General features: G+C 35.0%; 1 protein-coding gene across 11 annotated transcripts in view; it reads left to right on the plus strand.

Annotated features, from left to right (window-relative positions):
- Positions 1-15,243, plus strand: part of GTF2I (general transcription factor IIi) — a 94,054-nt gene that overhangs the window by 53,887 nt on the left and 24,924 nt on the right. For all 11 annotated transcript variants that reach the window (XM_033111040.1, XM_033111037.1, XM_033111039.1 and 8 more), the window contains 5 exons: positions 4,207-4,317; positions 5,365-5,430; positions 7,883-8,066; positions 11,632-11,690; positions 12,328-12,399. In XM_033111040.1, coding sequence (XP_032966931.1) covers positions 4,207-4,317; positions 5,365-5,430; positions 7,883-8,066; positions 11,632-11,690; positions 12,328-12,399 — 492 coding nt within the window. The remainder of the gene's footprint in view (positions 1-4,206; positions 4,318-5,364; positions 5,431-7,882; positions 8,067-11,631; positions 11,691-12,327; positions 12,400-15,243) is intronic.

Below are 15,243 nucleotides of genomic sequence, written 5' to 3' on the forward strand. Positions count from 1 at the left end.
CTAAGGCATTGTTTCCCAAACCAGAGCCATTCACATATGTTCGTTCTCCTGTGGCCTAACCTTACCCTGTTCATTTCTTAAGTTTTTTCTTTAAATTGATTTTAAATAGATTCATTTAAAAACTAATTTTGCATCTTCCAAAATAAAACTGTCTTTGAAATTTTTAATTTTTAATTTTATTTCTCATATACAGGAATGCAGTACTGCATATAATTTGTTCATATTACCACATGTGGCACATGGACCACATAATTTAGATAAACTGTTTTAGACATTCAGTCTTTGCACTACCTGTCATCCTGTGTTGGTTATCCTTTTTTGTGAAATGCATGCTTAGGACCTTGGTAAATATTCAGCTGCTGCATATATTTAAGGACTATCCTATTCAAATGTTCACTTCATCATTCTGCAAATACCACACACCTTGTATGTGCTGGTGTCTGTACTAGGTGTCAAGGGTTTAGGAGTGAACAAGATAGGCAAGGCCATTGGAGGATTTTGGACAAAGCGCCACGTTCCATCCTTACCACTTGGAAGAAACGAGGCTGCTGTGTTGCAAGAGACTGAGAGCAGACCATAGGGAAAGCATGAACACCAGTTTGGAAAGCTGTTGCCGTTATCTAGGACAGAGACCATAGTGCTTTAGAGCAGGATGGGCTCGGGACATAAGAAGTTGAATTCTGGGTATGTTCTGAAGATAGAGCCAATAGGCTTTGCTGTTTGTCACTGTTTAAAATGTGCGTATCTTATAAATGTTACTGGAGAGTTCATAGAATCTATGTAATCTGGTAGGTTAGCATTGGAAGATTTTGTGTTTTTAGTTTTATAGTTGCTGAAGAGTCACTTAACATCCAGTTATTATGTAGAAATTAGAATTTCAGAGGAGTTGTGACCTGGATCCATGGGTAAAAAGACCATTTATTAATTTGAAATGTGTAGGGTAATTAATGGCTCTGAGTAATTAATTTCAAAAGAGATACAGTGCCTGGTTTTTGTTTGACTGGTTAATTTTTGTTTGTTTAATTTGAATAGGTGTCAGATTGTATGATATAATATTAACGAATTTGACTATGTTGAAAATAAGGTATCAGAAAATTTGTTTCATATTCTATTAATGCATTCACCATTGAGAATGCAGTAATAAATTTTAGCTCTGAAGCCTAAATATGATGCTAAAAGAAAAATACGTTTTTTTCTAAATAAAAATTTTGAGTTGCTGCCCTTTTTTGAGGTGTGGGGCTACTTGTGTTAGTACTGCTAGAATAACTATATATATATTCCTGAGTATCAGCTTTTACACGTTAAAATATTTTGAAATTCATCTAATAAGCTTTTAGTTTTGATGCTGTAAACATTTTTAGTTTGGGCTTGATTTTGAAGCATCCTCAAATATGTGTCATCTTATCGAAAAGTGGTTGTTTATAATGTTGAAACACTATGATAATTAGAAAACAGTGCTATCTGCTCGACCTAATTATTAGAAGTAAATTCTTGGAGCTTTATTTTGTTTTCTACTACAGAGAAGTAATTTTGACCCTTTATGAAAAGTATTTTGAGGTCAAGAGTAACATTTTCTCATACTTTCTCAATACCAATTATAGTTCTTTTCAGAAAAGAGTGGAGAAAAAAATGCAAGGTGTGGCTGAGTTCATAGCTATTCATATGATCTAATTCCATGTTTCATATGATTTAAATGGATGACTCTTAATAGAATGTGTGGTGTGTGACATTTTATCACAAATAATTAAATGTATCTTTTTGTATTCACATTTGATAGATTGAACTACATTGTCCTTGAGAAATGTGATATCACTTACTTTTTTTAAAATCACTTTTTAATATTTTATAATCTTTGTTAAATTGCTGTATTGTTAAAAAATTTCCCCCCAGATTTATCTTTTTTTCTGTTTATGGTCAGCGAGGTTACTTTTATAAAATATGTTTATACTATTAAATCTTTTGTGTTCTGTAACAGGTTAGACTGATGGAAGAAGTGAGGTCTTAATGCTGAAGAAAAGCTCTCTTGGCCTTTTTACCTTGGCATCATTTTCAGTTTAGCTTATAATAGCTGCATTTCTTTATTATCATCTTCTAGTTGTATTTTCTTTTTCATTTTATACTTTGAGTTTTTAGTTTATGTAATTCAGTTAACAAGCAGTTTAAATGCTGATCTATAGATATATTTAGGTGACATTGGCCTATAGGGAAGATACTTCTGTTTTAAATTTTACTGCTTAATGTTTGGGAAGAAATATTAATATTAAGCATTTAAAATACTTTGATAACATTCATAGGTGAAACTTGAGTATTGCGTTCTATCCTTTGGAACTAGCCTAAAAATACTCTTAGGCTTCTACAAATCAGGAAGTTGGAAAAGACAGGTTTGTTTCTCCCCCCCTCCGCCCCAGCACATTTACAGAATTGAAGTCCAAACGTATTAACGATATTTAATGTGTTTTCCAAAATTTATCTCCTTGGGATTGAATCTAATCACTTAATAATTTATTGTCGGTCTTTTGACCATTTAAAATCCTTATACTAATTTAATAATTGTAAGTCCTGGTGACATAGTCAAGTTTTATTTTACTAGTAGCTTGTCATTTTAAAGTTTTTTACCGTAGGTTTTTTTTTCTCTGAATTTGAGCATGGATTTCTACAGCTGTATCTAACACATGAAAGTTTTATAGTGTCGTCACTTGCTTAGAAGATAATGTTTGCCTGAAATAGTATCTCCAAAATTAGCATTTTTGTCTTTCCCAGCACATACTTGGGTCCTAATGTGACTTTATCTGGTCTTGGTGATATTGGGGTACCTTTTTCTCCTATTGGTTAGAATAGTCAGTAAACGATTTCAGATGACCAGAGTATCTGTTGGCATTATCGATAGAACCTAAAGTCAGTGCACCAGTGTGCCCATGTCTGGTTGTGTCCTCTCATGCTATGATAACAATGAAGTATCAAGTATTTTATGCTTCAGTCAGATTTTTTTCTTGATTTGTATACAAAGTATATAAATTTATATATGACGTATATACAGAGTAGATAATAGTTATCCATTGCTGTCCCAGGCAACATTTTGTATTAGGCTGAATTTGGATTTCTTGGTATTTATTTGAAAATTAACCTGTTGGTTTAGTGGAAAGAGTTTTAAGCTTAATCAAATCTCAGCTGTACTATCTAGTGATGTGACATGGTTAAGTCACATAATAGTCTCCGAGCTTGTTTCTTTAGCTATAAAATGAGAACGAAAATGACACTGATCAAAAAGGTAACTTGTATTTGAATGGTATCTTTGTGTTATTGCTAGTGTCTTTAACACAGTACTTATTTTATTCTCTATCACGTATTTTTAAGGACAGATGTCTTTAAACGATATTTTCAATAATGTACACGTGATGTTTGAGCAGACATCTTAATAGTGGGCCACCTGACATTTTCAGGGACTATAAGAAGATGACAGTGATAACTTTTCTTATTTGAGCCAAATATCCTTAATTCTAGCATTAGATATAGTGAAGTATCATAGCAGAGTTGAGCTGCATAGCCATGAAAAAATTAGCATGAACTCTTACTACAAATGTCTTGAGAAGTCTGTATTCTGTGCTTAAATATCTGATGCTTATTTCTGCATAGGTTTTGTATTGACTGAATCAACACTACCCGTTGCACAAATAATGTAGCTCTATTTAGTTCCATAAATTCTGTTTGTTAAAAGTGTTTGGCATGTGGTATCCAGCCTCTCTTGTTTATATATGCTTGAGTTTTATTTAAGTTTAAATTTTGTTTCCATTCAAGCTATATTTTCTCTCCCCTTTCTTACGTGTTTTTATAATTGTGGGGAGCTGTCTCCATTAAAACCTTTTTCTTGAAAGACTTAAAATAGACTATAATTCTCGGCAGCTTTCTCAGAAGTTATGACGAGAAGGGGACATTTATAATGATTTAATTCAAATTAAGCAAAGTAAAAAAAAAAATGAAGCAAGACAGGGAAAATGAGGAATACTCACTTGAGCATTCCCCAAAAGAGTAGGAAAGCTTCAAAGGTAACTGGGGAGAAACATGCTCCCCAGATAATACAGAAATAATGATTGATATTCCAAACAGCTTTAAAGCTCCCTACATCTTTTGAATATTGAGAATTTTACAGGTGGTGGCTGTTAACTCATTTAGTCTGTTCCTCCAGTGATGACAGTTTTCTTTTTCAAGATGACGATTATTCTCCACCTACTAAGAGACCAAAGAGCAACGAGCCACCCCAGCCGCCAGTCACGGAACCTGCCAATGCCGGAAAACGGAAAGTGAGGGAGTTCAACTTTGGTGAGTTCTTCACTAAATACAGGCCCCTTTTCTTTGATTCTGAACTCTTTCTGTACCTGATAAAAGTTACAGCTTTCTTTAGGGGGATGCTTTAAAATGTATTACCACCTTATAACCTAATCTAAGGGAAACCAGGGACAGTTTGAAGTAACTTGACAAACATTGTTTAAACATAGTTTGGGTTTTATCAAAGCATAAGATGTTGGATGTTAATTATAATTAGTAGACTTTAAATCAGTGTTAATGACTTAGTAATTAAATTATTTTTCTTAGCTTGAAAATCTTAAGATATACTTCATATCTTGATTTTTCTTGTCCTCTGTAAATGCCAGCAGCTAATCTGTGCAAACCCTCAGTGGATGATGTAGCTTTTTGAAGGGACAAAATAAAATACTAGTGGCAAATTGTGTTTGTGACCTGTGTTTTGAATAGATAAAATAGATTTAACTTAAATACTTTTTTAAAAATAACATTTTAATACTTTAACTTGTCATAGTCACAATTACTGGATATAAATTGAATATATGTATATATATATATATATATAGAGAGAGAGAGAGAGAGAGCGCGCGTGAGAGAGAGTGAGTTTACATATATTTATATTCTTTTAACACTTGATTGTAAATTGCAGCTATATATAAAGTCTTATTTCCATACAAAATAGACATGATTTAGAAAGTTTCCTGAATGACCTCGGAGATCTCCCTACTTTTTTTCCCGAATTTTGTAGTGTTTTAGTGTACTGAACTTTACTGCCCTCCCACTTGTCAGAAATTACAGGGCTAAAAGAGGTACTTGGTTTGAAGTGTTTCAAAAATAAACTTGAAAACATCCTCTATAATCTCTTATTGAACCAAATTCTAAGAACCACAAAAAAGGAAAACGTTCTTGGGAAAGCAGTAAAATTATAAAGATGGAGATGGGTAATTAAAAATCAGGATGTGTTATGTAGAAAATAAAACATTAGATGTTGGATCATCTTAAAAACTTACTAGTGCACTAAACAGGGATTTATTACTGAGATTTAACTTTTCTCTCATTTTTCAGAGAAATGGAATGCTCGAATTACTGATCTACGTAAACAAGTCGAAGAGTTGTTTGAAAGAAAATATGGTAAGTTTAAACTAAAAAATTCTTGTAATATTTTGTTCATAAGCTTTTTAACAATGGAGGTACTGTTCATCTAATGTGAGCAAGTCCATTTCTCCCAGTGAATTGTGCCTTATTATATATCTGTCTCTGCAAAGGTCATTGGATAGTGTCTGTCCAAATGTTAGAAACTTTGTTTCTGGATTACTACAAAGTTTAGATAAAGTTTTTTTTTCCTCCTTTAAGTCTCAATTAGCATTTCTTTTAAATTTTCAGCGTGTATATGTGGGAATTTATTTATATATTTGTTGCAAACTCCTGGATCTTGGAGATTTAATTGAAGATTATTTTCTTAGTTTTTCTTAATCTGTTATTATAAACTGAGTATTCATTTAGATGCCCTTATTTTATCTTGATATATAATTGAGTTTAAGTTAGAGCTCGAATTCCCTTTTATTTTACTATTCTGTCCTTTATATGGTGGTCAAAGAAGCAATTCATTATCATGTGATGGTATATTTCACATGCTCACCCAGAAATAGCAATAATCATTTAAAAATCTCCGTTTTGCTGGTTTTTTATTAATATTATTTGGAAAATTCTTTGCAATCAACTGTAAAATTGTATAATACATTGAATTTTAACTTGAAAATTAATCTGTACTGCTGTCTTGCATCACTGAATTTTTCTAAGTGAAGTTTTTAAATGATAAACTGCATTGGCATCGTTTACTTTAATAAACTTGAAATGCCTGTTTCTCTCTTTATCATGGATGATAATCTACCCCTCGATGAAGATTTAGGATTAAATTTAATAATGAATTCAGTAACTTTTCCTTAATATTTTCAGGTATTTCTTAAGGTTTTCTTAGTGTTTATCCTTCTTTTCAATAGTCAGAGCCTTTTGCCATTGATTTTAATTAGTCCATTTCAAAGCAAAAACACGTAACATACTCTGTGTGGGAAGCACTATAACATGGTGATTGCCTTAGGAGAAGCTGTTATTGTTAGATGTGAATATGATTTTCAGATGTAGTACAAGAATGTTAAATCTCACTCACTAATGTGTAATATGGGACACTTGAAATTTTAGTACAAATATTAATGTTTAGCAAATAGACTTTTACATAAAATGCCAGCAACAAAGTGGAGCTGTTCAGATGGCCGTTCCTAGGGGAGGAGAGGTGGGGGGGAAGGCCATAGGAGTCATTTTGGCTTTGGAACCTTTTGGGCAGTGTCAGTAGCACCTCTGCTGTTCTTTCAGCTTACTAGAAAGCATTTTAGTAAGCATTTAGGTAACTGCTGTGTGAATTAATGTAACGGAAGCCTTTGTAAGAATACTGGTATCTGTCTGCAGTCATAGAAGATTTGGCATTGCTTTACTTAGTGTCAAAAGGCTGACCTGTGAAATTGTTAATGCTAACTATAAATGTGTCTGTGTTATAGATGAACATAACTGATACTTTTTAGTACCTTTTTATTATGAAAAGTTCCAAACAAAAACAAAAGTAAAGAATACAAAGACTCTCTAAGTATCCATTACCCGAGTTCAACAACCTTTAACATTTTACAGTATTTCCTTTCATGTCCTCTCCTGTCCCATCTCTTTTTGATGTAAGAATATTTTAAAACTCCAATGTCCTAGACATTACGTCATTTCACCTCTCAAAAGTCTGCATTTCAAATGGGGAGTTGGGTGAGAAGAAGGCATTATCTTAATCTCACATCTAAAAACATTATCACATCTAAAAACATTTAATACCCAGTGATATTTCAATGTCCCCTATTGACCCTTTATACTTTGTTTAATAAAATCAATGTCTGTTCGTTACAATTGATTCTTTTTTAAATTATGGTTGCACACATTATTATATTAGTTTCAGGTGTACAACATATAATGGTTTGACCTTTATATCTTACGAAGTGATCGTCGTGATCTGTCACCGCACAAAGATATTACAGTATTGAATATATTTGATTCTTAACACTCCCCATGCTTTTTGACTTTTGTAGCTGTTGCACTATTTTACTCTTGAGTACATAAATCTTGCACAATTTTTTGTAGTTAAATTTTCTGTGTCAGTTATATTTTTAAAAATCAGTTTTATACTGATGTTTTAAATGTTTTAGAAACACTATTTCTCTTCCATTGCACACTGTATGTATTAGCTAATATTAACTGGTATGTTTTTCTGTGTTCATTTGTGGTTCAGATTTCAACAGAGAGTCTGGCTGTGCCTACATTACCTTAAAATAATACATTAGTTCACTGCAGATTTGGTTAAATAGAGCATTGGCATCTTTGGTGTTTCCTTTTAGTTTTTTTGTACTGTTTTTCTTCGGATTGAATTATAATTAACATAAATAAAGTTATAAAAGTTAAGAGCAATACATATACAACTATTATATTCTTTTCTGCAAACTGTGCTTAATCTTTGTATTTAATATTCTTCTTTTCCCTCTTTTTATCCTTAAAGCTCAAGCTATAAAAGCCAAAGGTCCTGTGACGATCCCATACCCTCTTTTCCAGTCACATGTTGAAGATCTTTATGTAGAAGGACTTCCGGAAGGAATTCCTTTCAGGAGGCCATCTACCTACGGAATTCCTCGCCTCGAAAGGATATTACTTGCAAAGGAAAGGATTCGTTTTGTGATTAAAAAGTAAGATTCTTCGGCTCTTTTCTGTGCTTGCTCCTGATTAATGCACCTTTTTTTTTTTATTGTTGACAAATAATTCATCAACCATCAGGGCTATATTTAAATTAAGTGTGAATTATTATATATTGTTTTATTTTCCACTTTTCAATGTGCCTGTGTGTAAGATTTTGTCAGTCATGCCAGAGTTGGCTTTTGGAACACGAGCATCTGCTCATACCTGATTGGCATACAACTGTCATTTTTTCTCTTTCAATTTTCTGCTAAATATGTTAAAGAAAGTAAATGATATGGTATCAGTGTCTTCTTTTAGGTCTGAATTTTTTAAATCATGTGGAAGTATATGTAAACTGTAAAAATAAATGAAACAATAGAAGTAAGAATGGAAAGAAAAGCTAAGATAGCAGAATGCTATAAATTTTTTAGCGTTGGCATAAAGGAGCTTTTAGATAAAGTTGACTGCAGCAGTTGGGACTAGAAGTGTGAATGCTTCCATTTAAAAATAGCAGCCACATTTTGTACTCTCTTAGATTCTATTAAGATTACAGTAAAAGGGTTAAAACACTAAGAGGTCATTTATCAACAGATTTAGCAATGCAAATATATGGAAACTTCCTATTACACCCATGAAACAAGTACTAGATATATTTGTAAAAGGGAAAAATTGACAAATAGTTGTCTAGGAAATAATAAAATATAATTGCTAAACTAAAATTTTCAATGACAGGGCTGGAGGGTTGTTAGTCTTGTCAGTTGTAAAGAAGATTGTGTATATGAGACATGAGAAAGGATATTGAATCTTCATCTAGTGATATCTGACTTAAAGTGAAAAGCGGAGAGTATCAAAAATGAGTCACTTCAAAAAAAAAAAAATGAGTCACTTCATAAAGTTTCAGTGCCCTAAGGATAGGGAAAAGATCATTAGGTTCTAGAGAGTCAAACCAGGTCATCCATAAAGAATGGAAATCATACTGATGATAAACCTGCTTTGAGCAGTAATGGATGTTGTAACAATGTCAAGCAAATCTTCCCAGGTTCTAAGTGAAAATGATTTGAACCTCAAATTCTGTGGTCAGCCAAACTTGCCAAATGTGTATGAAAGCAAATAGAGATTTTCCGACTTGGAAAAGGAAAAGTAGCAGCAGTTAGGATGTCTCTCCAGAAGTAATTAACAAAAACCCTTATTCAGATTAGCTTAATACAATAAGATACTTCTCCTACCTAGCCAGGAAGTCAGAGATAGATAGGATGGTTAAAACCATGGCAGTTGGACTTTGTTTCTTCTCTTTTCTAGATTATTCCTTCCTCATGCTGATAGTTTCCTTGAGCTAGATGCATAGTTTGAGGCCTCACATCCAGACACATCTATGAAGGAGAGATAATAGTTTTCTGTGTTTCCTTTGAGATCAAGGAAACCTTGGAATGCGGCCTTAATTCTCTGGTTAGAATTATGTCAAGTGCTTGTTCCTCAGCCAGGCGCAGGCATAGGAAAGATAACATGATGTGTTTAGACCAAGCAGTACTCACCCCCCGGGAATGGGGATGGGTTCACTTCTCCTCAAATACAAGGCATTTTAAGTCCTTCTATTATGAATGAGTCTTTTTGAGTCATGTGCTTCGCTGATTTTTAAAAAATTTTCTGACATCTACTGGGGGTGCCAAAAAAACGTACACAAGTGGACACTTTGGTCAACGTTGCTCAAGCAGTAGTTCGCCATAATCTGCCGTGTCTGGATGCTGATGGTAACCACTTTGAGCACCCCTTGTAATTGCAGAAGTCAAACAGGCCTTGTATTCATCTTTTGTTATTGGTATATATTGAGTATTACAATTTTAACACAGTTTTCCTTACTTAAAACATGTATACATTTTTTTTGGCACCCTCTGTACTTAAGCTATAAACAATGAATGTATATATTAGTAGGATAATAGCCATATCAATTGCAAAAGTGTTCAACTTCATTACTCTAGTAACGCTCTGATACTGTTGAGAAATGGGGAAATTAACAACCACCTTGATCAAAAAGTACAACCACGCAAGCTTGCCCCTCTGTATTGACTAATTAAATAAGGGAATGACAGGAGCTTTTAAGATTTAACTAAAAGGGCCCAAGAGATCCCTCAAGATAATAGGTGAGCTGTCCTCCACAGGAAGGAACTTGTTGTTAACAGTTATTTTTCTTTTCATTAAACTGTAGTTCAAAGATTTAGTAGTCTCTCATGAAATCAAATGGTAAACAGATTGGCTTTTTCTAAAACCCTGACACTAGCCAAGAGCCATAAACGAGAATCCCTCTCGCCGCTACACGTTGATATGTAAATAAATTTATTTTTTTAAGAAATCCTTTGTACTGTCATTAAATTGTTTAACTTGTTAGTTTTTAAATTTAATTTTTAATAACAATAAAGAAAATATAAATGATTTTACAGGTTTTGCTAATCTTAAAGTATATAACATTATAAAACTCTGTGTTTGGATGTTTAAATGTTGATGCAAGCTCATCACAAGATACTTTGTGCTCTGCACAGCCTATTTCAAGTCGTCAGGGTGCTCGTTCATGGGAAGCTGTAGTTTTAAAGGACCTTTTAAAGCCTTTCCCCAAAGGTTAATGTGGTTAGTCTTGATACACTTAAACTCTTTTGTTTATTTAGTAGGGTAATTATATAGAGTTTAGCAAATGTTTTCTTTTACAGCTCACTAATATTGATCAAATATTATGTATACCATTGACTTAATCCTATATTAGTTTCCATCATTTCTGGGGTTATTGTTAATATAGACATGGTTATGCTTGTCTGTGGTATTCCCCACCCCGCCCTATTACTTGAGGCCATTACAACAAAATAGAGTGATATAGGATATGGAAGTTAGATTGTAAAAATTCTGTCATCAAGAAGTTATGTTTTATAGGCTGTTTGTATATTACAAAAATAAGCAAGTATATTGTCCTGTAAATGTTAGTATCGAGATATATTCACGATTTTTTTTTTTTTAAGTTTTTATTGAGGGATATTGGGGAACATACACCTGGAGAACAAGTGTGTTTCTCCAGGGCCCATCAGCTCCAAGTCGTTGTCCTTCAATGTAGTTGTGGAGGGCGCAGCTCACTGGCCCATGTGGGAATCAAACCGGCAACCCTGTTGTTCAGAGCTCGTGTTCTAACCAACTGAGCCATCCGGCTGCCCATATTTACGATTTTTATAACCAGTTTATATATATTGAAGTAAGGTAGTCTTGAATATAATATAAAATTAAAGGATCTCATTTAAAATTTTTGTAGTTTGCTTCCTTTGCTGTTATGATTTCATAAAATGCTTTTGGGTTGCAAAGTTATCTCTCTTTCTGTGAAGATACACGCTCTGCGAAGTACCTTATGAAACTATGCAATTACCATTTAGTTTTATTACTCTGTGGAAATCTCAAGAAATCAGGATTTAATTATACTCAAGGGTCCACATTGTCTTTTCTTTTTAAACTGATCTTGATGACTGAATATTAATAAGTACTAGTAGTTACTACTTTTGCTCAGTATTACCTTGTGAATGTTTAGAACTTTTTTTCACCTTTCAGACATGAACTTCTGAATTCAACACGTGAAGACTTACAGCTTGATAAACCAGCTTCAGGAGGTAAGTCTTCAGTCTTGTGTCAAATCAAAAGGTTACATATAAGAAACATACAATGTCAGAATATTGTCCAGTACTCTAGAAGAATAAACTCATTTTCTTCTTAATAACAACCCATTATAAATAAGTACAAGCATCACATTTCTTGGTAGACTAAAAGAAGCCTTTCTGTTCTACTTGTGAGATGCAAACTTCATCTGCTATAATGCATTGAATAATTTATTACCCAGGCCTGCATCACTGAATTGAATAATCATTCACCATTATACCCAGGACATAAAAAGATTTACCTCTTAAAGCATATATAGCCAGTGGTATCATCGCTTGTTTGTTCAATGTGTTTTGAAGCAAATTGTGATTTGTTCTCTTGCTTTTGTTCTGGACTGGAGTGGGGTAGGTCTATAAAATGGAAGTCGTATCCCTTGGATTTTGTATAATGCAAAGATTGCCAGCAGTCTTACATGCCTAAATCTATCATTGCAAAAATCATCTGCTAGCTGTTCTTGAGTAAATTGAATGAACACAATCTGAAATCTTAGAAGTAATTTTAGTCAAAACAAAAATAATACTGCCTAATTTATAATTATAATATATTAATGCTATCAAATTGAGGAAATTTGTATATTTGTTATTCTTACAGTAAAGGAAGAGTGGTATGCCAGAATCACTAAATTACGAAAGATGGTAGATCAGCTTTTCTGCAAAAAATTTGGTGAGTCTAACTTTACCCCCCAGCTAAAGTATAATAAGACTGTAAATACGATGAATATGACTCACTCCCAGTTTTCTTCTGTTGTTTTCAAATATGTGTTTATTATGAAAAGTTTTAAACCTGTACAGAAGGGGAGAGAACAGTACTCTTCACTGAGTGCTGTTTATACAGTGTGGGTTTTTCAGCACAGGGACCTTAACGATGTTTAGTGTGCTGCTCTGGACCAAGGAGGTTGTCCGGGCAGTGGTCACGGGAGTGCTGGGAAGGGTAGCGTGGTTACCAGGAAACGCAGCAGGCCCACACTGTCGTGCTGATCCCGTGGGCTGTGCCTGCTGTGTTGTGTCCCTAAACACTTAGCACGCTTAAGTGAGGGTTATCACTGCAGCCTGTTGGTCACCAAAGTCACTCTGTCCCCTGCTTATCCTACTTCTCAGCAGCTTTCAACATAGTCATCTTTCTTCTTCTTTTTCTTTTTAAAACTATTTTAAACTATTTTTATGGAAAGTTTCAAACCTTATTGATTCTTGGTTTCTTCCTGTCTCATTGTCTGTCGTTCTCATTCTCTTGATGTCACCTCCCTTTTGTTCATTTTTAAAATTTTGGGAGTGGTTCTCTGCAGCTCAGTCCCGAGCCCCCTTTCTCTTTTCTTGTTGTGCCTTCTCCATAGGTGATCAGACTTCGTCTCATATCTTAAAAATAATACATGGTCTATATGTGGATGACTTTTTTTTTTTCATTTGGTTTATGCAACTTTATTGAAGAAAAATAAGTCAGTTACTAGCAGAACTATTAGTTGACTATCCATTGACAACTTGCATCATTTATTCAGTGCTATACTAAACAGTGTGTTGGAAGATAGCTTAATTAATAGCTCCAAGCCTCCTAACCATTTAAATGAGAAGTACAAAATGTTTGAGACCCCATTTTGGAATACAAAGTGTGTTTGACTTGCAATTTCCAGTCTTTATAGAATAAGAACAGGTCGTCCCTTTACTGACATGCATAAAATGCATCATATTTTCTGTTCTGCAGATGCTATGACTTCAGTACCAATTCTCCAGCCACATCAGTTATGAGCGTTAAGTATGCCATATAACCTCATCTCTAACAGTGGGAGGTTTAAACAGGATGGATGCTGCTAGAATAACGTGCTTCCTTTGATGTGACGAGTGCATGTCCATCTCCCCCCCGCTCAGATAATGTCTTCAGCATGTTAGAGCAGTGAAGAATGAAGTTTTAGTCTCATAACCCAGCGAGAGTGAAGACGTTGGCCACATCATACACATGCTCCATTTTTTAAAAGATTCTGAATCTTGGGCAGCTGTTGTCTTATAACTACTTTACAGTTTCCAAAAGCAGTTCATTGTCCAAAAGTGGAAGAACTTGAGTCTTCTCAGATGAGCATGTGAATGAATGGAGGGAGGTGAACAAAAAATAAATTAAAAAAGATGAGGTCTGACGGGAGCAGCCAGATAAGAAAATCAATAAAAGGAACAGTAATTTAAAATATAGCCCAGCTATAGTGCAGGTTATCCTGACGCTCAGGTAGTACCGTGTGGTACACGTCCGAGCCCGTTCCCAGGATACTCCGTGGGACTTAACCTCTCTGTGTTTTACAGGTCCATGCAGTTTCTGGCACTAGGGGGTCACCTGGGTTTAGATCACATAGCTGTGAACAACTAGATAAAACACCGTTAGAAATAGTTGGAGTAGGAGACCACTGTGATCTTAGAATATCGAGACAAATGCTGCCATTACTATTAATAATTGGATGATAAATCCTTGTTGTAAATGCAGTCTTAGGTGGCTTGAAGGGGCAGTCTGTAGGAAAAGGAATCGTCAAAAAGAATACACGGCTTTGAGCTGGGCTGTCATTAGGACCCACAACTGTGCTTGCCATTGAAACATGTCACCTCCAACTGGACCCTCAGCCATTGTGCTGGAGGGGCCCAGGCCAAATTACTAATTTCCTTATTAAATCTGGCTCCTCACTATTTCAGTGTGTGCTCAAAGGTCCGTCAAAACTCTTGGTTATCCCAGTGGCAGGGAAGGATTGTCTCTTGGTCTCACACATGCTTTGCCAGACACAGGCACTGAGGCCGGGGCCCCCTTCAAGCAGTGGCCTTGGCTTGCTCCCCACGCAGCGGCTGGTGCCTCTCCAGCCCTGTGGGGCTCAACGTGCACGACACAGCCACAGACGTATATTCTGATGACTTTCAAATTTCAGTTTCTAGCCCTAAAAATTTCCCTCAATCCAGACCTTTATACTCACCCACCTATTTAATACCTTTTCAGACTTCACAGGTTCTAGATAGAGCCCTCGATTTCCGTTCTGCAACACGTTCCTTTCCCAGTCTGCCCAGCAGCACACACTCTACGCGTTTGTCCAAGCCAAACCCCCTAGGAGTTACCCTTGATTTTTTTTCATTTTCAAAGGCCTCTTGCTGACTGTACGTTTAAAGCATACCCCAAATCTGTACCCTTTTCTTCATCACTGCTATCTATCACTGTAGTCAAAGCCAGTGACACAAAGCAGCCAGATTTTAATCTCATTAAAAACGTAAAATGGAGCTTATCACTTTCCTGCTTTCTAATCTTCGGTTTCCTTTTGTACTTGGAGTAAACTCCACAGTCCCTGGTCATGGCCACCTGCCTTTCTTCTAATATCACCTCATCCTCTATCCCACTTGCTAGACTGACCACATACTTGTTTTCTTTTGCTCTAAGGTCATACCCGCCTTGAGACTGTTGCATTGGAATGCTCTTACCTCAGGTCTTTTTGTGCCTCTCCTTTTATTTACGTCTCCGTTTAAATGTGACCACATTGGAGAGGTCTTCACTGAG

This window comes from Rhinolophus ferrumequinum, chromosome 7 (assembly GCF_004115265.2).
Source record: "Rhinolophus ferrumequinum isolate MPI-CBG mRhiFer1 chromosome 7, mRhiFer1_v1.p, whole genome shotgun sequence".
Classification (NCBI taxonomy): domain Eukaryota; kingdom Metazoa; phylum Chordata; class Mammalia; order Chiroptera; family Rhinolophidae; genus Rhinolophus; species Rhinolophus ferrumequinum.